Source organism: Haemorhous mexicanus, chromosome 6 (genome assembly GCF_027477595.1).
Source record: "Haemorhous mexicanus isolate bHaeMex1 chromosome 6, bHaeMex1.pri, whole genome shotgun sequence".
NCBI classification, from domain to species: domain Eukaryota; kingdom Metazoa; phylum Chordata; class Aves; order Passeriformes; family Fringillidae; genus Haemorhous; species Haemorhous mexicanus.
Window position 1 is genome coordinate 35,080,102 of NC_082346.1, and position 24,272 is coordinate 35,104,373.

The 24,272-nt window shown below is 34.8% G+C and overlaps 1 protein-coding gene across 4 annotated transcripts in view; it reads right to left on the reverse strand.

The window, feature by feature from the left end:
* CDIN1 (CDAN1 interacting nuclease 1) overlaps positions 1-24,272 on the reverse strand; it is a 123,617-nt gene that overhangs the window by 25,418 nt on the left and 73,927 nt on the right. Inside the window, exon 12 of one of the 4 annotated variants that reach the window (XM_059849814.1) lies at positions 5,752-7,880. The exons of the other annotated variants lie outside the window; for them this stretch is intronic. Coding sequence (XP_059705797.1) covers positions 7,790-7,880 — 91 coding nt within the window. The 3' untranslated portion in view covers positions 5,752-7,789. Of the gene's footprint in view, positions 1-5,751; positions 7,881-24,272 lie in introns of those variants that run through there. 4 annotated transcript variants of the gene reach the window in all.

Genomic DNA, 24,272 nt, shown 5'->3' on the forward strand with positions numbered 1-24,272 from the left:
TAAATTACTATCTAAATATAAGAAACCCAAATAAGAATAGCAAATGGCATTTTAGTTATCAATAGTGTTCCTAAATGCAGCTGATTGTTTCCAATAGTATGGGTATTGATTATTTCCAAGTATCTGAGTACCAAGCTTTGCCAGCTGCTGGAAAGGCAGTTCAATACTACATAAACATGACAGACTTTTCACACATGCCATTAATTTATTCAGATTAATTTATTTCATTCAATTTTCTACTGATAGTTACATGTGTCTCCAGACATTACATATGAATCTGGACTCTGTATAAAACATAATCCATCCACCTCTTTTGACTATTATGGAAGGATAGTACAGTAAAATTGACAGGGAGACCTAGTGATCCAGTTTCTAATTACTACTATCATCTTGGATCAGTGCTGAGATCTTACACTTAATAATGTAAGAAAGATGCTTGTAGTACCCATGAAGATTTTCACTTACAATGTGTGAAGATTATGTATCACTATTTCACAGATTATGTAACATTATTTGTCAATAAATGTATCTACATACAAACATACCTACATACATACATACATGCATACATTTCTTCCTACTCAACTACCTACAAAATGACCATCTGTCTACATTTTTGGCACATATATGCTTATCTCTTACACTCCTGGGTTTTAGACTTTTGTGGAAAATTGAGTAGGAAGTAAACTGTTCAACTTGGATTAGCCAAAGATGACAATGCTGGGTTAGAGAAACTAAACAGAGTGTTTCTTTATTTTAAAGAAATAAACACCTTCCATTAAAAAGGACTCTCTTTTTGATAATCAAGCATAGAACACACTAACTTATGGATCTCCATCTTGTATTGGAGGACCAACCAGAAAAAGTGACTTTTGTTGTTTTTTTCCTTCTATCTGGAAGATGCTTCTCCTGATTTTTGAGCACCAGTGTCTATGTAGTTCATGGTCAACCTACTTCCTTAGTTTCCCAAGAAGCAAAAGCACATATGGAGAAAGCAGATGAATTATAATACTTACTGGATTGGAGGGTTTAGAGGATTATCAAGACTACATATTGGGGAAGTGCAGTTCACATAAGGTGTATTTCTTTTGCAATTAAAATTTTTAGCAAAAACATAAAAAGTCTTGGTTATATGTAGCTTAATCATATCTAACTATATTTACTTCCTCTCTGTGTAAAGCTGTTTATATTGCAACCTATATACCGCCCCAGGTTTTCCATCACTTATTTATATCTGCTAGTACACAGGCAGTGACTGCTTCCTTGGACTAAAATAAATAAATACATTGCAAGAATGTAGAATGGACAGCTAGAATGAAACAGTATAAAAGGTCCTAGACGTATTTTTTTTTTGGATGACACAACTCTGCACTTACAAACTGAACATGGTGTATTGTACTCCTGTAAAAACATCTCCTTCTGCAATTTGATAAAAAAATAGGGCAGAGCAGGAAATTTTCCTAATGGCTGTGAACTTAAAAAAAAATCTGATTTAGTAACCATGAAAACTAAAATGTGTTATTATCCACTTTGATTTCATTAATACAAAGTAATGGGCAGAGTATAGGTGGAAAGGGTTTTATATTTGCAGATGACTTTACACTTAAGAAAACCCAGAACTATGATATACGCATCCCCCAAACTCATGTAGCAGTATCTGCTGTAACAGAAATACAATTGATACGCACAGATCTGTCTTCAGTTTTGGTACAAAGATTTTTGTTCTCCATTTCTATTCTAATGATACTCAGTGTAGGAATTGAGATTGCCATTGGCTATATTGATTATAGTCAGATAGAGAAAGAATTGAAAAACCAGATTTTTACTATTTCTGCATAACTTTCCATGGGAAAAAGCGAATTTTCTTCACTGATTTCATGTTATACTTTTGAACATACTAACATAGACCCATGTAGCATTATATAATGGCAATATTTATAAGAAGTCCTAAGTACATAGCAATACAGAATCCTGTCAAGTTTTCAAAAGTCTGATAATGGAAAAAAGTTGCCTTTACTTTCCTCAAATTCAATGTAAAACCTTATATATCTATTTAATGCCTTCCAGAATTTAATCAGCATTTTCCCTCTTTGATTGAAGAGTACAATTATTTAAGTTGCTACAAATAAGATCTATTCTAGATAAAATTTTTTAAAGAATAACTTGTCATGACTTTTTTGATCCTGAGATTTCTATATTTAGCTAAATTAATCCACTGCATAATAAAATATTCTTCTATGTCCTCCATCAGAATGAAATGTTGCTCATTCTTTCTCAAATAGGGGTTTCTTGCTACAAGGCATAACTTCTGTCAGTCCTCCTAAGTTCTAATATATTTTCTGAGAAATAAAATAGGCAATGGCCTTCAAATAAATTTTAAAAAAAAGAAGATATCCTCTTCCTCTAAGACCAGCAACTAAATGTGATGAAAGCACTAAAAATACCTCCTAAATCAAACTAATTAATGAAATTTCTTATTGAAGGAAAGATATAGAAGGCATTATGAGGGATACTTTTTAGCCAGCAATGTTAGAAGATCAAGGTATTGTCACTACATTGATAAAAAGTCTCCCAAACACCTGGTGCAATTGAAATACAATCCACAGTTTTATAAAACACACTTTCTTGACCTTCCCTTTCTGACTGACACAGCAGTAGCAGCCCTTCTTGTTAGTCTTTGTATCCTTTGCAAAGTTCCAGCCCCTTGGGCCTTCCTGACCCTATCCCTACACAACCACACAGTATCCCCATGCTCTTCCCAGGGTACCTGCACCTGCTTCCACTGTCTGTGCATTTGCTTTCTGGCCCTTAGTTTGACCAGCAGGCCCTCACTCAGCCAGGCCAGTCTTGCCTTCCTTGCCTGATTTCTCAGGTGTGGGGACGGAGAGCTTTGTACTCTATGGAAGGAGTCTTTAAAGATCTGACAATTCTGTTCTGCTCTGTTCATCTCCCATCCCTTCCCCTAGGACAATTTCTCAGAGAGTCCTACTGACTAACTCCTTGAAGAGCTGAAGTTTGATTTCCTAAATTTCAGGCTCCTGACCTTACTCTTTGCCTGACCCATATTCCTCAGGACTGCAAACTTCACCAGAGCACGATTACTTTACCCCAGGCTGCACTTCATCCCACTCCAATCTTGATGTTTCTGACTGGCTTGCTTGCATTGGTGACCGTCAGTATTGCATCCCCTCTGGCAGGACTATTACCCAGCTCAAGAAGTTATGCATTCCAGAAATCTCCAGGATTGCCTATAGTTCACTGTGCTACTTTTCCAGCCGATGTTGGAGTGGTTGAACTCCCCCAATAGGACAAGAGCCTATGAGTGTAATGCTGGAGCAACAAGGGCTCATCAATAGCTTCCCCTTGACTGGACAGCCTGTAGTAGGCACCAACCACAAAATTCCCTTTGCTGCCTTGGTGTTTATTTTTACCCATAAGCTTTCAACCTGCTTGTGGCTGTTTTTCAGAGAGAGTTCTTCACACTCAATCCATCTCTGATCTCGAGGGCAACTTCTCTTGTGCAGAGCAAACACCATGTCCATCTAACCCTGGCATGCCATTCCACAGCTTATCACAGGCGAGCCTGATCTTATTCCCTTCCTCCATCATAAGAGAGGGAAGCTCTGTCCTTGAGCCCAATTAACCCAAAGACCCTCTTCTCTTGTAGAAAAAGATTAATCCCATCCGATGCCAGCAAGACTGGTGCTGTGTAGATTATTCCATTATCAAACATCCCAAAATCTTGACAGTGACACCAACTATGGACATGTGCTATTAGATGCTTTAGCATATGTCGATAATTTCTTTAATTCTGCTGGAGAAGCTTCCTAGAAAATAAATAGGCAGAATACTTGGCAAACTTAGATAAAAATGCAGGACAAGCAACTAGAATAAAGGAGATTCAGGTGTGGACATACTATGCATAAAAGATCACCTCATACAGGTGAGGTGTTTTTTTTTTGTTTGTTTGTTTTGTAGAGACGGGAAATAGATTTATTACCTCTGACTCAATGACCCATCTTGCAAAATGGCAAGCTCCTTCAATTTACCAGTATATTTCCTCAGCAAAATCATTACAAAACAAGAAATGTTCAGGTACTGGGAATCAAGGGCCAAGTTCCTGGCTGGCCTAAATTAAATTTCCTTCAAATCAGAGATGAAACTCATATGGCATATAGCAAGAGCATAACTTTGGAAAAAATGAGGAAATGGTGATGCATACAGATGGGGGAGCAGGACGTGTCAATAAAGCAGTCTAAACTTTTAAAATATGGCACAGAAAGGTTCTATTCTAAGACCTTTATGTAAGAGAGAAAACAAAAAGCTCTGCACTAGCTTTAAAATCTCTGAGAAAAAGAACTTTGGTAAAATGAAGGAATCAGAATCTAAGAAAAACAGTAAAATGGATATATTCAATCCTATTTACAAAAAAAAACAATCTCTGCCAAAAAGAACAAATTGATACTTCTCACTACATCTGTGCTCAATTCATAAACACATTTAAAGAATTCAGGGGCCTGCATCAGGAGTTCAGAAGGCACAGTGTGGTACTGAAAAAATGCTTTAATCATACTTTGACTTTTATCTCAACAAAAATAAACGGGTAAGAACCATTGATATGAAAAAGCCCCTCAACCAACAACACCAACCCAACAGACTCCTGAAGCCATAGATAAAAAGACTTCTTATCACTGGAACAGAGAACTGGTATTTAATTCTGAAAGGTTGAGATTTAAAAAAAAAAAAACATTGGAAAATCACCTTCTGCTGAGCAGTCAAAAAAAAAAAAAAATCACAATTCTTCTGTATCATCAGTAACAGCGTCTCAGATGTCAAAACCATAGAACCAGAATACATTGAAGAACAAGCATGAGGAAATGAACCTTAAAAAATTTTAACTGTTCATCAGGGAGAAAGGATGGGATCAGAGGCTTTTGTTTTATTGCTTTTGTCCATGAGAAATTAAGTACTTTACTTATCCATAAAAAGGATGCAGGCCAAAATCATAAAGAACATGTTAACACCGCTAGCTTGTAATCGATGCAATCACAGTATTACTATCTAAATTTTTGTTTACTTTTCAACAGATTGGTGTCTGCAGATCATGCTGTCTTACACTGCCGTTCCTCTGTAACCTTAACCATTATTCCTACTGTGTAAAGTGAAGCACAAATTTAAGGTGACAAAGCACCAGTTGGCTGATGTGAAGTATGCTACGAAAGCAGAAACCTCTGAAAGCTTCACAGCCATTATGAAATAACTGACCTATATGAAACTGCTACCATGGTTCACAAATTTATTGTCAGGTTCCAGCCTCTAGCTGTTCTCTGATTGTTCTAAATACTTGACAAACTGAAGCCTTTTCACTTTCTGTTGAAATTGCCTCATCTCCCTGTCAGAGCGCCATGGGGGACTCCATTACTTTTCTGACTTCTTTCCCCTACTGACAAGTCATTTAGCTGGCTTCTTGTTGTGAAGGCTGTCCATGTCAAATTAGCCAGGGCCCCTATTGTCCTTATTACCACTCGAAAAGCCATCATGAGTAATGCTACGGGGTCCCTCAGTTGTCATCATTTGTCAGAAAGAAAGGGAGTGTGGTTACATATAGCTGACAGGTAATTTCAGTGTCTACAATTACCCCAATTAGTCTTGTCATAAACAATTCGATAAATGCACACCAATACAAACAGATAAACACACCAAGGTTTCTCACTATTAATGTTATGTAATGGATAAATCAGTGACATAACGTTATATTTTATTTATTTATTTATCTGAACTATTCTCAGCTGCAAGCTGGCAGTTGCTACCTGGTCAGCACAAATTGTACTATCTACTTTCATTAGCTCATCACCACAGAAGAATATGAAAGGCTGTGACAAAATTCATTTAGAGAGAGCATAAAAGAGCAGATTGCCTAAAGCAGGTGTTATAACAAAAATAAAACAAAGGTTTTCTTTTGTCAGTTCAATGCTGCAATGAGCTTTAAAAGAGACTATTTTGTCCTTAAAAACAAGCATAGCATAGGAGAGCAACAGAAAGAGAAAGCAGTGAAATACATTCCTTGCTTCCCACCATTTCCCAAGTCAATCAGCAGGTGGGTCTTCTAATAATATAAGCATCAAAGCCTCATTTGCCAAGTGGTCACAATATTAACCAAATTATTTCCACATATTTTTTCCCTATGTTTTTAAAAATATACATCTTGCAATGCCATACAGTTCCTGAAAGACCTGATAATTATTCCACATAATATACAACATAATCCCCAATGCTCCTCCACAGAATTATCTGAGAACAGGTTTAGTAATTCCAGCTGCTTGGACAATCTAAAGCACTGTGCTAAAGTCTTTTGGAGCATAAAATATTGATGATGTTGACTGCTCTTCTAAAATGCCAGGTAGACCTGTTAAAAACACAGCACTGAAAAAGGCAGCTTTAATAACATTTATATTAAGCACTCAATTACACATTGCTAAGCTTATCCTTGTGATCCACCTAAATAAAAATCTTGACATCTCTAGAGTCCACAGCACCCTGTCTGTTTGCTGACCGCAGGCTGAAGCGATGGCTGGAAAACTGAACACAGACATGTTGTTGTAGGAAATTGCTTTTGGCAACTATTTGTTCAAACTCAAGTTTTTTTTTAAACCAACACTAAGAACCCACCAGAAAACAGGACAGGTCTCCCTAATGAGTAATCTATTTTAGCACAGTCTTGTCTAGGCATGACAGTTTACTGAGAGGCTTGAAAAACTCGTAATTACCAGTGTTACAGGGCAATTAATGTATATTACACTGCACTACTCATGGCAGCAACTGTCATTTTCTCAATAAAAATGAGTACTCTTCAGCTAAAGGTGACATTAATTGGGACTTTAATGACTATGCAGAGGAGCTGAAGCCAAATATGAACAAAACAGCGATTCAATGAGCGACTTCAGAAACGAGAAAATTGTACTAAAATGAGATTAATTGCTGTTTAGAAAAAGGAAAGAACCTAAAAAGCTATTAAATTGCAGGGTTTGGGTGCCCGGGTGATGGTTGTGATGTTAATCTTGCATTCTCACAGCAGGCAAATATTCACTAAATTCAGAGCCTTTTGACAGCAGGAAAAATCATGTATGCTTAACTTCAATCCATCAAAAATATATTTCAGCTTTTATCAGTGTTCTAAATACTTCTGCAATTTCAAAAATTACTGCTCCATTCCTTGGCTGTCATCATGCAAATGCGAACACTGTCAATATTGCTATGAAAAATTCCCTGGCTTCAAAAGGCCTGCTTCAGTGATAAAGAAAGAAAAACGTGAAGATTAGAATTGCAAAACACACACTACTAATATAACAGAAAGCAACAGTAAGAATTTAATGTTTAAGTTGTGAAAACTGCTAAAATAGAAAATGATGGGGTATTGTTTTAGTGTGTGTGGGGAAAAATAATAAATCAAAGAACTCCCCTACTCTCTCATAAAATCTTTAAAGCTTACAACTTTATAGATAATTACTCATTGCAAATAATTAGGACGTAATTTTGCAGCTTTACTTCAGGTGATATAATTATTAAAGCTGCTCTGTAGTTTCTAAAAGCCTTTATCTGTGCTACTTAATTCTTTAAAGCAATTATATAATTGCTTTTCTTTATAGCCTTTTTAACTGTCATGATGACTGTATACATAAAACATTGCACTTAAACTCTGACATATAAGAGGGATAAACATAGCTCTGATTCACTATTCACTTTGAAGTTATATCTCCTATAACTTCAGATTTTAAAAGAGAAAATCAGTTTATCCTGTCAGGTTAAAAATTGCATATGGAGCATTCACATATCTTGAGAAGCAAAACTTCTCTTCCACCCAAACACACAGCAGTTGCACCCTGGAAGAGACAAAAACAGAGCTCTTAGTTTCTTACAATTTCCTGTTCCATAATCAATTCTGTTCATTTTGCATCTTTAGAATTAAACATCCATTTCATCCACATTTAAAAAATACCCCTAGATGTATTAAAACATGCATCCCCAAGTGCTGCATCAACTAGGTAATATAATATACAGGTTTCAAAGACAATTAGTTACATTATATCTATTAAAACCTCTGAAATATTCATTCAGAAATTCCAATATAGGTATATAAATGTCTTAAGTACAAAAATCATGGGCAAGCAAGGCAGGCACTTAAGGCAGGCACTTAAACCAATCACTGTGTGCTGAATAGGGTGCACAAATCATAACATTACCTACTCTGCATACAACACTTTGATGATTAGTCATCTCCTTATTACATAGTTCTTACTTAAAGTAACTGAAAAATACATTACAATGTTACAAAAGGTTACCATAGTAACCTTTAAGTTACTCATATGATTCATAAAATTAATTGTATTTCAAATTTCTAATCTGATGATGCAATTTTTTGCCTGAAACATTGTTTTTTTTTGCAGGAGACAAACACAACAAAGCAATGCATGGGCACTTCGTGCTTGAGTGTTTGTAGTATGCAGAATAACTTTCCTTCAAGTTTCAATGATTCCTTCAGCATTAATGTCACCAATACATGGATTTATGAAACCACACTTTGGTCAGCTGGTTTACAAGACAGTTTAACTCCAATGAAATGGTACTTGTAAAACTGTTAAAACAAAATTTAGAATTTGACTCTGAAACACAAGATCATCAGGATGAATTTGATACAAAGCTTTGACAGTAACAGTGAATCCCGGAGTATACAAATACATTATCAGCACCTATGATATTTTTAGAATTTTGTGTTAAAATGTTTCTTGTGAACTTTTCAATTACTAGGCTCCCAATCATTCCTAAATAACAAAATGATGTACCTCTTGGTTTGAAGCCAAGCCTTGCAAACCAGATGTCACAAAGGAGGAAAGATTCCGTTAGGAACCATTGACACAAGGAGGTAAAATTCCAGCCCAATGCAATAAGTGACTAAGTACCCACTGTCTCCAGAAAAGCAATTATTTCATCCAGAGAATGCTACAAAAATTATAATTTTCCATACTATTTATTTTTCTAGCTCAGGCACCCTGCATAGGCTGCTGGGAAGTAACAACTACGTGTGTTTTATTGGATTGATATTTTATTCTGGAAGTGGAGAAAAAATGTTATTTTTCATGCAGGAATTGTGTTCTTCTTCCTCCCATAATCAAATGAAACATGACTAATAACAGTAGTATTGTTCTTAAACTTTAAATGAAAGGGCCTTAAACTTGGACTTTGGAAAGTGTCACCTCAAAGCATGAAAAGAGAGGTAACTGTTGAAAAAAAAAAATCTCAATTTTTCCTCTTCTGCAGAGACTAACACACATAAAATAGCCAGATTGCAGCATACATAGATCAAAGGAGTCACTTACATTGAATTTAAAAGAGACTGGCTCTGTTTTCACAATACACACATACTCACTCTGAGTTTTGTAACAGGAATGGCTTAAATTCCTGTTAACAACAGAAAGAGCATTTAATATACTCACTATCCCAATACCTTCCTTTTTCACCTCCTTCTTCTCTTTTTTCCCCCAGATTTGTCCTGATTTAATTTTCTTTACTTACACAAAATAATTTCATATGTTTTAAGTTCTTATTTAAGAATGCTGATCTGCAAGCATTTTCACAAGTTTGTTTCTCTTCCCTTTTATTCAAAGCATGAGCTTTTCAGAATGCCATGTCCAGCTGAAGCTGATCATAAAATGAGAAAGTATTATTCTACCCTCTTAGAAGTGGCAGTTTCCCCCCTCATTGCATGTATTTAGAAAGAGAAATTTAAGAACTGATGCTGTAAAGTATGTGAAGGACATACACCTATTTAAAAGCTGCAAATAGTTCTAGAAACTCCAACTGAAAAATCAGATAGTCTACATGACAGATCCCACATATACTTTAAAGTTTCAAAAATATTTTAAGTATCTTGACTAGAGAAATAAGTTAATAGGGCTTACTGGTAAAAGTAGGAAACTTAGAGTTGGTACTATCAAGATGTGTGTTAACTTCAGCTCACGCTGAGTTAAAAAAATTTTTCAAAGCCCAAAGAGAACAGAGAAAACACATTAAAATGAGTGTGCAAGTAAGGAAAACAAAAGCACACATCTTTTGCTAAGGCAACAATGAAAACCTATTACTAACTCTCTGTGAGTCTATGCCTGATACACAGATACACTTCATACAGATTTTGATGAAGTCAGTGGAATTTGCATTGTTCTGTAACATAATATGCTAACTACTGATCTGGAAAAGATCAGAATCCAGAGGAGTGCACTGTGGTACCAGAAGAATTGTTTCCATATGCAGAAATGAAGATTCATAAGGTCCATAAGCTTTGGGCAGTCTATGCTATGAATGCAGAAAACAAAGGGGATCAAGTAACAGCTGTAACTTAATGCAAAGCTCCTTGTACTGCCTTTGCTGCCGTCCCTAAATTTTTGTGAAGTTTCATGAGTTTCCAAAATCAGGTTTATCTCATTAAATCTCAAAGTAAGAGTTTTCTTAGCTATTTTCAGTTCTGAAACACTGCAGAGTGTTTCTCATTCTATCTTCAGTGTCAAACAGCAGAATGATTTAGATCAAAACCATTTGAATAAAAACAAAATCCCTAGAACCCTGTCAAATGGCAGCACTAGTGTTTCCTCATCAAATACATAACAACATATTTGTTGTTCTAACACTGTCAGGATGGGGAAAAGAACAAAGCCAGTTATTTGTAATGTAGGATGGTAGACACAAAACTTGTTATGTGCAGACTAGGCCTCTAATAGTGAGAAGATGATGACCTTCCAAATCTGGCTACAGTCAGTATGGTTTTGGTAGAATATTTCTCTTGCTATTCTTGCATCTTCCATGGCCAACATAAGCTCCAGGCTCATAAATTTAACCAGGGGGTTGCAGTTCAGGATGATATCACAGCTAAAGTTTGGATATGCCACAGAAGAAAGAGTTGCTCCAAAATAAGAAACAACTATAACAATAAATAATTTCATTAACAAAGGTACACAGTTTAATTCTTTTTGTCTGAGTTTTCCACCACCAAATTTCTATGAATTTAATTTAAAAAAAATTAGCATCACTTGTATTGCAAGCAGAAGGGTATGCAAACCTCCCCTGGACTTGATGTACTGCTTAAGTCTAGGTTTCACAGGCCCAGGGCTTCTGAAATGCTTCAGCCTGAAAATGGCTTTCCTGCTGCTGAGTATTTGGGTTTTGTTTTAGAATTGCAATTGCATGTCTTATAGGTCATTTTCCAGAACTTTTCTACAGCTGTTCAAGGAAGTTTCCAAGGGCTTTGAGTTTAGCCTCTTTAAATCTTACACAGGAGAATCTTGTTTAGAAATCCTAGCTTAAGCACAACTTCAGTGAGTACATCTACCTTACTCCTCCAGTGCATTTCCACAGGTCTTGTGAAATGCAGATAGTCATTGCATTTATGGGTACAATCTTGAAATAAAAACTTGAGAACATGGCAAGAGGATTTGAAGAGGTGTCTCTCTGTTGATGCACTCCACTTAGAATACAGGTCCCATGTTCTCTGGGAGTTAACACATTAAGAGCATATGGTGTACATTATCAAACCAGCAGTGGTGGAAATTTCATTGCTGGTAAAGGTACAAAGACATTTTGAGCCACAATTTTAATGGATCTTTTATACCCACACTTGAGTTCTTCCCTATTCATGGTGCACAAGTCAGTAACATATGGGATGACAGACATGATCCACTTCTCCTTGGTATGTCTCATGAAAGCTCAAACTAATGCCAGGGCCTGTACCCTGACAACTTACTCTATGTATTCCATAACTAGGTAATTACCAACATAGCTAAGGGGAGCTTTATTCTTCTCACCCTTCTTTCCTAATCATTATAATTTTCATCTAATAAAAACACCTATAGTCCTCTCATCAGTCTTCATTTGGAGTTCTTTCTGAAGGTCCTTATATCTGACATGCTTGAATCTGGCTAATTCTTTCTTCAGGATGTCATTATATTATTTACTACTTTCTCATTTCATCTACACAGATGAGTTCCCTTAAAAGCATTACTTTCCTCTAAATATAGAAGCAAAGTACCTCTTCATGAATTTGCTCAGCGCAGTCTGCTCCGTTTATCTCCATCCAAAACAACTCTGCAAACCAATCGTGCGACTATTTAAGTATGTAATTTCTTTCTTTGTATCTGGAAAGTGGAAAACCGTTACAGAGGAAGACCTATATGCCTTTCACGTTTCCATCATCTCTCTCCATTCACTAGCAAGCTGTCAAATTCCTCATTGAATTGGCAAACCACCTTTATTCTTTATCCCCAATTGCCTCTCAAGGTTAGAAATAATTCTCAAAAAGCATTAACAAAAGCAATCTGTTATTTTCCTCTAAATATCTCAGCTGTCAAAACATGAAGAATTTAGCAGGCTTCTGATGTACTCAGATCAGTGAATATTTTGCTGACCAATATTATCTTACTGCCTCTTTGCACTGCACTGTAAACATTTGTTGACTTGTGTATTATACTTGAACATTAAACTCTGTACAACTAAGCATCTCTTGCTCTGTTCTACAGCAATTTCTAGCATATTCTACTAGGACTTCTAGCTGTAGTTTCAATACACACTGTAAACACTAACAAAGATGATGTGTAAAAGAAGAGAGAAATAGCTCATTCCTAAGCCACTTATTACACAAAAAAAACATCTCCAAACATGAAATATAAAAACCAGGTTGAGAATTTATTCTTAATCCATACTGTTTAGAGGAATGAGATGTTTTTAAAACACATACTCTCATAATAAAAATCATATAATCAAATTTAAGGAGAATAATGACATAAAATACCAAATTAACTGTTCCAAATTGTGTCTTTCATTCTGGATAGTAACTAGGTTGCTTTGAAAGAACAAAAACATAATGAAACAGAAATCTCAAAATACCATTTTCAAAATATCTGGTCCACATCTCTTTTATGCAAGACAGATAAAGATTTCTTTGAAAAGTCTTTCCCATGTTCTAGGTATTTATACTTCACCTCATGTTACATTGAAGTCTTCTTGGTTATCATTAATAGCTATAATATTATGTTTAAGTACTCTTCCTGTTTTTGAAAACTTTCAGTCACAGTGAGTCTCATAGTATAATTACGTAAGACGTTAAACTGCATTAGAGGTGCTGTATTCCAAAAGTCAACGCTAGATAACAGCACAAAATAGAATTTTTAAAAATCACATTGTAAACCTCTTTCTTCATAATTATTTCTATTTCCTTCTCTCCAGACTTGCCCTTTAAGCAATTGGATTACTTAGGGGTAAAGACAGTATTTGAAGGTAGGGTATCTTTACCTCAAAAAAAGAACTAAAACCTCAGTTAAATTATTTCTGCCATTAAATACTGGGGTGAAAAAAATGTGAGATTTGAAAACTATGAATGTGTGAGGACATTTTTGCATTTTTATCCCCCTATTTCTGTGATTTTATCCCATGGCCTACAGGTTGCAAGTGGTTTTTCGCTTTTGAATTAAGGAGACAACGAGAATTTAAATCTTTGATGGTAAATGCTAATAGGCTATCCATATTTGAATAAAAGATTTTAAGCCAAAACTGTGCTTGCATGTTTTTAATATGTAAGTTAGTACAGTTATTCATTGCTACACATGTAAAACATGTTTGTACTTGGAAATAATTATGTTGAAAGCCTGAAATTTGATCATTGTATGCTGTGATTCTGTCCTAAGTAAAAAGATGGGAATAACTGCAAAAGGCAGAAGGATTGTTGCCTGAAATTTTTTCCATGAGAATGGCAGATATGACATCAACTTACCTCACAAAGTGACTATTTCTTAGTTTGGGTACATCTTATGAAAACTTGCATAATGAATACTTAGTTATCACACTAGATTTCAGCAATTAGGGATTTCCTCCTAACTGTAATACAAAGCACGGAAACAGTAAAGTTGATTCCAATTCCAATTTCTTCTCAAACTTCTTTATGAACACCGAAGAATTCCTCTTCTATACTAATTTTAGGACATGGAACAGCAATTCAAATCTTTAGTTCCCAATGAAGTTTTCTTTCACGTTTTCAGTTTGTCATCAGATTTTACATTCTAATTGGATAAAGTAATTATGTGACACTAATATTCAGGGGTTATATATTGATAGTCTAAACCAAAGGCTACCTCCTTTGAAAATTCAACTTGGTATTCACATCCAGTGGAAAATATCAGCAACTAAATGGTGAAGTTTTAAATTATACAGCATATCATATTTTTTCATTCTCATACAAACAATATATAATAAGATTTGTAGAGTCAATGTTCAGAACTGTGGCTTGAAAGAAAAAATACATAGCATACATGAAAGAAATGTGAGAAGTGTTTATATATTGTCTAGTATTCCAAGGTATATTTATGGCATTTACTTTTGTTAAAAGTATTTTGATAGGGAAATATAGAACAGCATTTCTAGAAAAAAGTAGATGGAAATGGTACAAATATTTTAAAAAATAGGAAAATTTGCAATCCTCATGTGTGTGTTTCATTTACAGACCTTATCAAGACATATGTGCAATAGCTGTCTTTAAGTTCCACTTATCTACTTCCAGGTTTCTAATCAGTACCAGACTACATTATGTCCACATTTCTTGAATCACAAACATTTTTGAATCACTAAACTTAACTGTAAAAACTGAAAAAACCCTCAATGTAACTATTTTCATATTTTTAAACTGTTAAAATTTGCATTTTTTAAAAGGCAAGGATAATTATTGATCTACTGTGATGAGTAACTGATATTATTCTTTTTACTCTTTGCTTCTTCTGATCTTTATTCCTAAGTCATGCAAAACAAAATGGAAAAAAAGGCAAGCATTTCTAGAAAATGCCTTAATCTGATCAATTTAAGCCTCTATGGCTTTGGTCCCCAGAAGCTTTATTAGTTTCCTGGGCTCCACAGTGGGATAAACTATTTCATGCATGAAGGGATCAGCATTCCTTCTTCTAATCATTGCTATTGTGCCCATTACAAAGCTCTCTGAAACCTCCTATGGATATCACATGGTATCTTAATCACTCCTCAATTAATAACTTTATATGCATATTTTGGTTCTGCCATTTCTACATACATTACTTTAGGATGATGTTGAAGCTGTAACTGAGTACAGTGAGATTACAGTAATTTTCCCACTGCAAATGCATTCTTACACTGAAAGTGTCCAGACAGCAGTTTCCAGTGAGAAAGTGTAACAGCTTAATACAGCAGGCAATCCCTTCATAATGCCATGACAGATGTTGTTGGCCTGTCTATTGTAGCCACCCTTTCTACTTTATAGAAGTAGAAAACACTTTTCTATGTGCTTTGATAAGCACTGTGGTAGCTGATACTGTTTACATGAGAGCATCAGAAATCTCTGCTAGCACCAGCTAAACCCTGAATATCCTGAAAGCTATTTTTTTAAAGTCTGGGTTTGCTAGTTTACTATGTAACAGTCTTCTGAATGTAATAGAGGTGGACTCAAAGAGGAAAGAAAGCAGACAATTTTTGCTTTAAGGTATTAATATTTTGACTACTGCTAACTCATTTACCTTTCTCATCAAGCAGCAGTCACCTGTAGCTATCTAGTCAGCTTCCTGCCTCACTTTTGGAAGATGATGGGCACTAAATATTAAGGGGAATACTAAAGAAACACAGACTGACATCATGCTGATTTTTCTCAACTGCAGAGGAAAATACAAGTAATAGGTGAAGATTCTCACAGGGGGAGAGGCACGGTGTGACCAAATTCTCTCACAATGCATTTTCAGTTAAATTATACTCCTCTTGATATTATATTAACTCATGCAATCTAAAATCCTGCTGGGAGAGAGAAATAACTAACTATACTTAGCTTTTTAAAAGCTACCCCTTTAACTCCATTCGATCAGTCATCAATTTTCCAGGAATATCTAAATTCCAAAATTTACATACCGTATGGTTTGATAAACAGCATCCACTGCTGGCAGCACCAGAAATCTATATGAAGTTTGCTATGCATTACACCAGGACAAGTGTGTAGATCAGTATTTGTCTTTTGCAAAATCTAAATGCCTAACAGGTTTCCCCTATATAATATATTCCTATCTAGATAATGAATGTAAACTGACATACAAAAGGCTTGTTTCCTTATTTATCTTCAATGGACCACTTAGTTACAGTCCAAGCACAGAAGAAAAATACATGCTCAGATAACAGACAATAGCATAATGCATCTAAAACAGCAAAGCATTCATGTAATAAGTGTTAATTCAACAAACTAAAGATGAAAACCAATTAAATGTTTAGCAAAGTGGAACCATCAGAATGGCAAGATGAGGGATGTACTGAGACCTGATTAGCACATTGCAAACTACTTAGGAAAAGAAAAAAACAAGTGCTGCCCAGAATCTTCTAGTTACACTTGTGAAGGAAAGCAATAGGAAGCATAACCAAGAATGGAAGATGCGTGTACCTCATCTAATAAAGAGTGATACTTTCCTAATCATGGAAAGTGGACTATGACAAAGAGATGAACATATGAGTGGCACATACAAGGAACAGATCTTGGGTACAGAAAAGTAGGACTTCAGAAGGATGAGATTGCTTTTACAGCCCTTAAATTAGGTGCTCTGAAAATAGCATATTTGTAAGTGAAAAAGATGACAATCTACAAGCAACAAAATGCATGAAAAGAATTATTATACATCACCGTAAAATTTGTGATGCAAATAACAAATTACAAGACAGAACACATAACTTTGAATTGGCATGAACTGGAAAGAAATATAATTTTAGGATCCTAATACAGTTTAAGTAAGGTGCAGTCTATGTTCAGAGATCAGATACTTGTAAGAACAGGGAAGCCACAAGAATTAATACTATTAGTGATGGTACATATCAATAACACTCACTGAGAGATTCTATGACACAGTAATACTGTGGATGGCAGCTCTGGCAAAATGAAAACACTAGAGGCAGCTTGCAGGAGTGGAAGAATTTATCAAAAATTTTTAGCAGTGGCCTGCAAAATGCCTAGGTTGTTAAAAGGGTTTGCGTAAAGTCACACAAAATACTACAGAGAAAGGAAAGCCAAAATCATAATAGGCGACTACAGATCTAAAGATGATGATGATGATTATTGGTAAATACAAGCACATAAGTTATTTTTGTCATCTGGTTTGTCTTAATCAAGAGCTAAAAATTCATTTATAACACTGTACACAAATGCCATGTTTATATTGATATCATATGCAGCTTGCATGAAAAAGTATACATTAAAATGAAGAACAGCAATTCACATAATAGTTAAAGACAACCAATAACAAAACCACAAAATTCCAGTTGTCAAACATAATTTACTATGTATATTTCTTCTCTTCTCTGTTAAAACAGTAATTATTAAAACTAAAGTGATATGAGTGAATGTTTATGACTTCTTATTAAAACCCCCGACTTTAGGCAGTGATCATTTAAGCTTTAGCTTAAAGAAAATCATGTAGAGATTTCTGTGCGATGGCCTAGTGACTTTATATCCTCTTGTCAAACCTCAGCAGTTTTATTTGTAGTGATACATGCCGGAGAAGGTTGGAGGTTAAAGTTGATAGGAGGGCCAACAGGAAAGCCAACCAACTTCTTTCAAAAGATTACAACCTTTAACATATTAGGATCTGTTGGCTAACTCTGTAAGCATACATTCGTGTACTCTTCTATGAACTAATCCCCAAACTCCAGACCCATAGGGCTTATAAATACCTCCCTCTTACTACTTTCCTTACATTACTCCTTCAAAATGTCTTAACTGTTTAAGTTATTATTTTAGTTTTTGGTATTGTACTGATGTTTAGTGCTTATTGTTAGATTTAGAACAACATTTATAGGTACATAAAGTCTCTTCCTAATTTTCTTCAGCCCAGTTTTCTCTTTCATCCTTAAAATGTAAGAAAGGTTTTCTTAATCTAGTTAGACTAACATTAAATGTAAAACCATCAACCTACTGGAATTAAGCTCTCAAGATTTCACTTTCTCCCACTTATTTCAATATTGATTCCTCTGTCACTTCAAAAAAAAAAGTAATACAGATAAAAATAATGAAAAATAAAATAACGCAGAAACAAAAAGGATATAAAAGGACCTTTATAGGTTGTCTAGTCCTGCTACGCAGGGGGAACTACAGCTGGCTGCTCAGGGCTTTGTCCAGTTGGGTTTTGAATAGCTCCAGGGAGAGAGACTGCACAACATCTCTGAAGAGACTGCTCCAGTCTCACACAATGAAAAAATATTTTTCTAACATTTCAGTAAATTTTCCTGTACCTCAATCTGTGTCCATTACCTCCTATCCCCTCCCCTACTCTTCTCCACACTAAGTAGATGGAGGTCTCCCATCTTCACATGAAAGATGCTCCAAACCCTTTTTCATCTTTGAGGCCCTTCGGATTTTCTAGAATTTACTCTCAGTAAAATCATCCATCTAATGCTCTATCTAGTCACCTAACTCAAAGGACCAAATCATCACATGGATCAAAACTAGTACTGATAGCAGCTTTATTCTTACTTACACCGAGGACACCACAGGTTTTTCCACTGATTTCAAAAAGAATTGGATCTCTGCTGGTTAGATTAATTCTATCTAAAAAAGATGGGTATTTACTGTAGATACCCATGATGGTCACATGATGCAGAAATGCAATGATAATTTTTTTTCAGTTATATGCATTTGGTAGCATTTAGATAATGAACAACTTAGTAAACAACTTTTCTTCCCAATGTATCTGAAACATTTATCTTGCAGGTTTACTGAAACCAATCTACAGTGACATATTACTACAATCCTACAACTTTGCATTTTAAAATGAGCAACTGCTGCAGAAACTGCATATAATACTATTGCTGCTGCATGAGACCCATATAACAGAAAAATCGACTATGCTTAACTTTTCTATTTTATAAAAAGGTAAATACAGATCTAAATAAAATTTAAACATTTTTAGGCATCAGACTTGACTTTCAAGTTTCTCCCACTTCTCCTTCTTTGAAACCCTGGAGAAGAACATTTGGCAAAGCAAAGATTCTGCATTTCATAGCATTTAGCTATTGCTACAATTTTAATTATGCAAAACTCAATGGGCTCTAATAAAATCTGACTAATACTCTAAAACAAACATTGTGAGCTACTGAAAGCAATGTTGTACACAAATTCCCTCATGTCATAGAAAAGACTCATGCAGCACAGTGCACTTTTTCATAAGTAAAACAACATCCCATGATGTTAACACCTTTTGTTTGTCTTCTCTGCAGCTAATGACAGTCTTTATATCTTTTGTTCTTAAAAAAAGTCAACTTTTCTAGTTTCAGTTCAGACACATTTGTGTATCATAGCAAATCCAGGGAGAGACCACTATAGATGTGATACAAGAAATGTATCAACAGCAAGGCACAATTTTGAACTATTGTTAGTTCAAATATTAACTATATGCATATTGATATGCACAAAAAAGATTCTGTTTTATTTATATTTCATATTTTAGTTAAATTTATGTAATTCAGACATACACATGTACTCTGAGGGAAGATCTACCTTATGGTGCAGACATTTCCCTGAGATTTACACATGAAGGGGATTCTCCCACCATGCCAATTCCACAGACCCAGGCTAAATTTAAGGTCTATTAAAGTCAAGGACAGAGCAGAGGCTGAGCAGTGCAGTGCTATTATATCTTACTGGTCTTGTGGCAATTAAATTTAAAGAAAAACCCCTTCAAGTAAGGGTATTAATTTTCAGAGCTGCACATGATGATTATACTGAGAAGGAGCAGAAAAACACAGGACACAAAAGACAGTACAGTGAGCTTCTACAAATGGGGAAGTCTTCACCATAGTAGTGAGAACAAAGACTGTTCTCTCTGAACTTGTACCCCTGGACATTTTACAGAAAAGAATGATTTGAGTGGTGGTTTGATGTGATTTGTGGTTTTCCTAGAATCCTATCCTTTATCTCTTTAACACAAGCCAAAAAATATCTGGAACTTTATGTAGTTTTTATAATGCTTCATGCCAAAGCACAGATAGTATTTCTGGATTATTTTTCTCTTCCTTGACATCCTATAAATGGTGTTAAGAAAATTAAAGTTATGAGAATATATGTGGTTAGGTTGACACTTTTGCTACAAGAAAAGAAATTTTTCATAACAGAGCATATTTTTATTTCTCTATCTGTAGTGTCTTCTACCTTGAGTTTTAAGAAAACCAGTTTAACCTTGCAATATTTTAATGCAATATCAGGCTTTTACAAGTGGTGAATTTTAAATATGGAAGCAACAAGTAATTTGCCTGAGAGAACAAATGAGATCAACAATGGAACAGATTCAAAGCTACATTTACAGCTGTTATAGCTTACCCTGTCCATTGTCTGGAGGCACATGCATGAGAATCAGTTACTAAGAATCATTATGCATAACAATATAAATGAAGACCATTATTCTAACTTGGCCACTTTACTACTTGCATCATGAAACCCTCAGCTTGTATTGAGGGTAGATGTGCTAACTATTGGGCAAACACATAAGGAGCCAGAGTTTCCCCTACAAGAAGATTAAGCTTTCAGACCATGCACACTCCTCTCTTGAATGTTGCATTTTGATGTAATGAAATGATACAGAAATTTTACTGGTTTTAATAAAATGTTAGCACTAAGGAGAGGTCTTTAAGTACAGGAAATTGACTTTTAACAAAAGAAAAAACCACTACCATGCAATAGTAAGTTTTACTCAGTAAGAGTAAAACCTAGTGTGCCTACCAAAGTTTACAGAAGTTGCTACAGAAAACTAGTCATCTCTGTATGAGTCATGGAAACAAAAGTAATAAACCCCCAACCACACAAAACCTTGGTAAGCAGACAACATTATCACTAGTAAAAAGGCAAAGGAAGCAGACTCCACATTTGACCTGAGTTTCTACTGAATTTACAAGCCCAACAGAAGTGATCAAAACTAATGATTCTGCAGGAAGCCCATCAGTCTCAGATTAGAGAATATAGTATATACATTTAGATAGTAGAGCACAGTCTATAGAAACATTATCACACTAAATAGCCCTACCATACCAGGAGGGATGAGTGGAAAGAAATAGACACAACCAGGTGAAAACAGAAAGGACTTTGATAACAGGATGGTGTGTGGCACTTCTTCATCAAAAATATTGCCAAAGCTAACCATGCATGCATCTGTTGCAGCTTGGGTCCTGAGTCCTCAAGCCTAAGGAAACACAGCAATGAAGGAAACAGAGAGGCATTTCTGTACAGAACAGTGCCAGACATTTGTACCTTTTTAGCCATCTTTCTCACATGCCCAGTGTATTTTACAGAGCCTGTGCTATTCATTTGTGCTCCAGTTCAAGGTATGTGAGCAAGCAGACAACAAACCCTTACTTTTCTTAAATGAAAAATGACCAGCTCCAAGAACAGGGATGTTTTCCATTTTTATGATTAGTCAGTGACAAAGTGAATACTGATATGAATTAACAATCCAAACTAAATTTACAAGAGGCTATAACAACACCCTAAATACTGAAGTCCCATTCTCATGATGAACAAGTTTTATAATGTACTTGGGCCAGTAATTTTAACTGAAAAATGGAGAGAGTTTTAGCATTTGCTGAAAACGCACTTTGGTAAAGTTGATTTATCTGTAAAACACCTTGCTACACAAAGGCAACTTTCACATGGATTTGTTTGGTACTTGGCTACAACAAACTGGTTAAAACCTATTAAAGTAAATATACCGGAGTGAGAGAAAAAAAATACAAAAAAATTTCTTCAGGAAAGCATGAGGCTTTTGCACAGCAAAAGTGCAAAATTGTTAAAAAGACAGCAGTCAGTGATGTTTATAAACCACTGCTGATCACATGTAAGTTAAGTTGCTCTTAGTTTGCCAGAAGCAGTAAAACTTGATAATGCAAAATAAGTGCTTGAATAAACTTTTCAACACACCGCATAGCCAAAAACATTACTAGCAAATGTGATTGTTGATTCTGTGAGAAGAAAAAAAGCAGAAATCAGAAATATACTTCAAAATGTATTTCCACAGTATATAAGACAGGCAACTATGATGAATGGAAACCTATAGACTCCGAAATAGGCAAGCGAGCCAGTATAGGAACTGTATTGTTCTGAAGGTAATTATGAGAAGATAATTTTACATTAAGAAGCTAAGTGTTCACCTTATATTTTTTTTAAAAAACACCCTCATTAAAAGGTAAAACTAGAAGAACCCAAACCAGGTAAAATCACACAGTTCAGAAAACATGAAATATCTCGAAGTGCTATTCATAGTCTGTGTTTTAAAAGCTGAAGGACATGCATTTACACACATAAAATAAAGCTATCACTGCTTTGTGGTCTGCAGAGTATTTTCAGTTATTTTTCCTTATCCTTGGAAACATACATTACTCTTAATACAGCAGCATCCTGAAATTTTATAACATTTTGGATTTCTTTGAAATGAAAAGTCCATTTTATTGTTTTTTAATTAAATCTATTTCCCCAAAAGGTCTTTAAAGGCTCTACAAACTACCTTGCATTTTATTATTGCTGACAGTTATCTAAACCACGCTTGAATGCCCTCTTTATCCTTTAGTGAGCAATTGAAAGATCATATGCTAAAAAGACTTGTGCTTTCTCTTCTTCTAGCCCTATAATTAAGGCATTTTAATACATTTCTTCATAGTCATTAAGAGAGCACAATGTTAAAAATTAATGAAATGAGACAATTTTGAGTTTAACAACCATAAATACACACAACATAAATTTGTCTCAATTGTAGATATGAAAAAAAAGCCTTATTGAAATCACATGATGAGATTACTGAATTGTCAAGATTTTGCCTTTGCTGTCTAAGGGTATTTAAATGATGTATGGTAGCCTGACAATACTCCAGTGTTGTTACATACCATACAAGAGAGGTAAACATTTCTGTCAAACATTCAAATTCCATTGGGTTTTTGTTTACCTTATATAGATGTCTATAAAAAGAAGTGGTATTACTGGATGATGCTGAAATGGGGGAGGAAAAAGGAAAGAGGAAGCAAGACAAAGGCATAGGAAGGGAAAAATGATCATAAGTCAATTGCAAAAAACCTGACATATAATGAAATATACCACTATAATAACACCCACTTACAGCAGTATGTTAATGTTTTTAATATAATAAATAGGATTGTTTTAATTTGGATTTCTTTCCTAAGAAACAGAAACCACTATATTAATGTATCACATATTTTTGCAACACAGTAATAAGTAGGTTTCTTTTGTTACATGGTGAAAGAAATTCAGTGCTTTTAAGTACATCATCATCACTTCTACATACACCAATTAAATACAGGGTGCAACTCTACTATAGATACAGTAGTACTGAGTATTTCCAAAAGAAATTACAAATGAGAAAATTATACAGCTTATATTTTAAAACTAAGTTAAGTTTTCTAAGGCTAAAGTTCTTTATGTTTTCTCATCTTAATTAAAAAAAGATACAGAATAACACAGAGCAAGAAGTAAGGGAGGTTTTGTTCTCTTAAGAAAGACAAAATAAAAAAAAGGGAAGTTGCTCCCTAGAAGATTTTTTAGGGTTGTCAGACTGTTATATTATAAACAACCTTATTAGTCCTTTATAATTACAATAGGTACCTCTGGACAAGATCGAGCAGACATGACAAATGCTTCCGACTTCTTTTTAAATCGAACCTGGAAGGTCATCGCTGAACAAACAGAATGCTGTACAACTGGGGCCATAAATTGTGAAAGCTAACAAAAAGGTAAGTTTTTGATATTAAAAATTGAAATTATTCTGTTCAGAGTTTTCTGTGTATGATCTGGAAATAGGAGAATGAAATAGTTTAAAGAGTAAGTAGGTAAAGAAAAATAAATCTTTAGAAACTTTATTACCAAAATTTTTTTGGCAGTTGAACCTGTATTTTACTATTAATACAATGTCTTTAGAGTAGTTGTTTTATTTTGCAAATATCGTCTTATAGATAACACCTTAATGAGTATTTATCCATGTTTGCATTTACTTTTTTTACAGCACTATGATGAAATTGTGGACAGAATAAAACCAGTCTGTCTCAAATCTATGGGATTTGCTTGCTGCTATCCTCATATCAAGTCAGTAAAAGGATAGCATACTACTGTGCATTTTTCTTAACATTTTTATTTTGTTTTAGGATCATTTAACAGTACTGGTAGTTTTGGATTCAATTTAATTTGCATGGAGATAAACAGT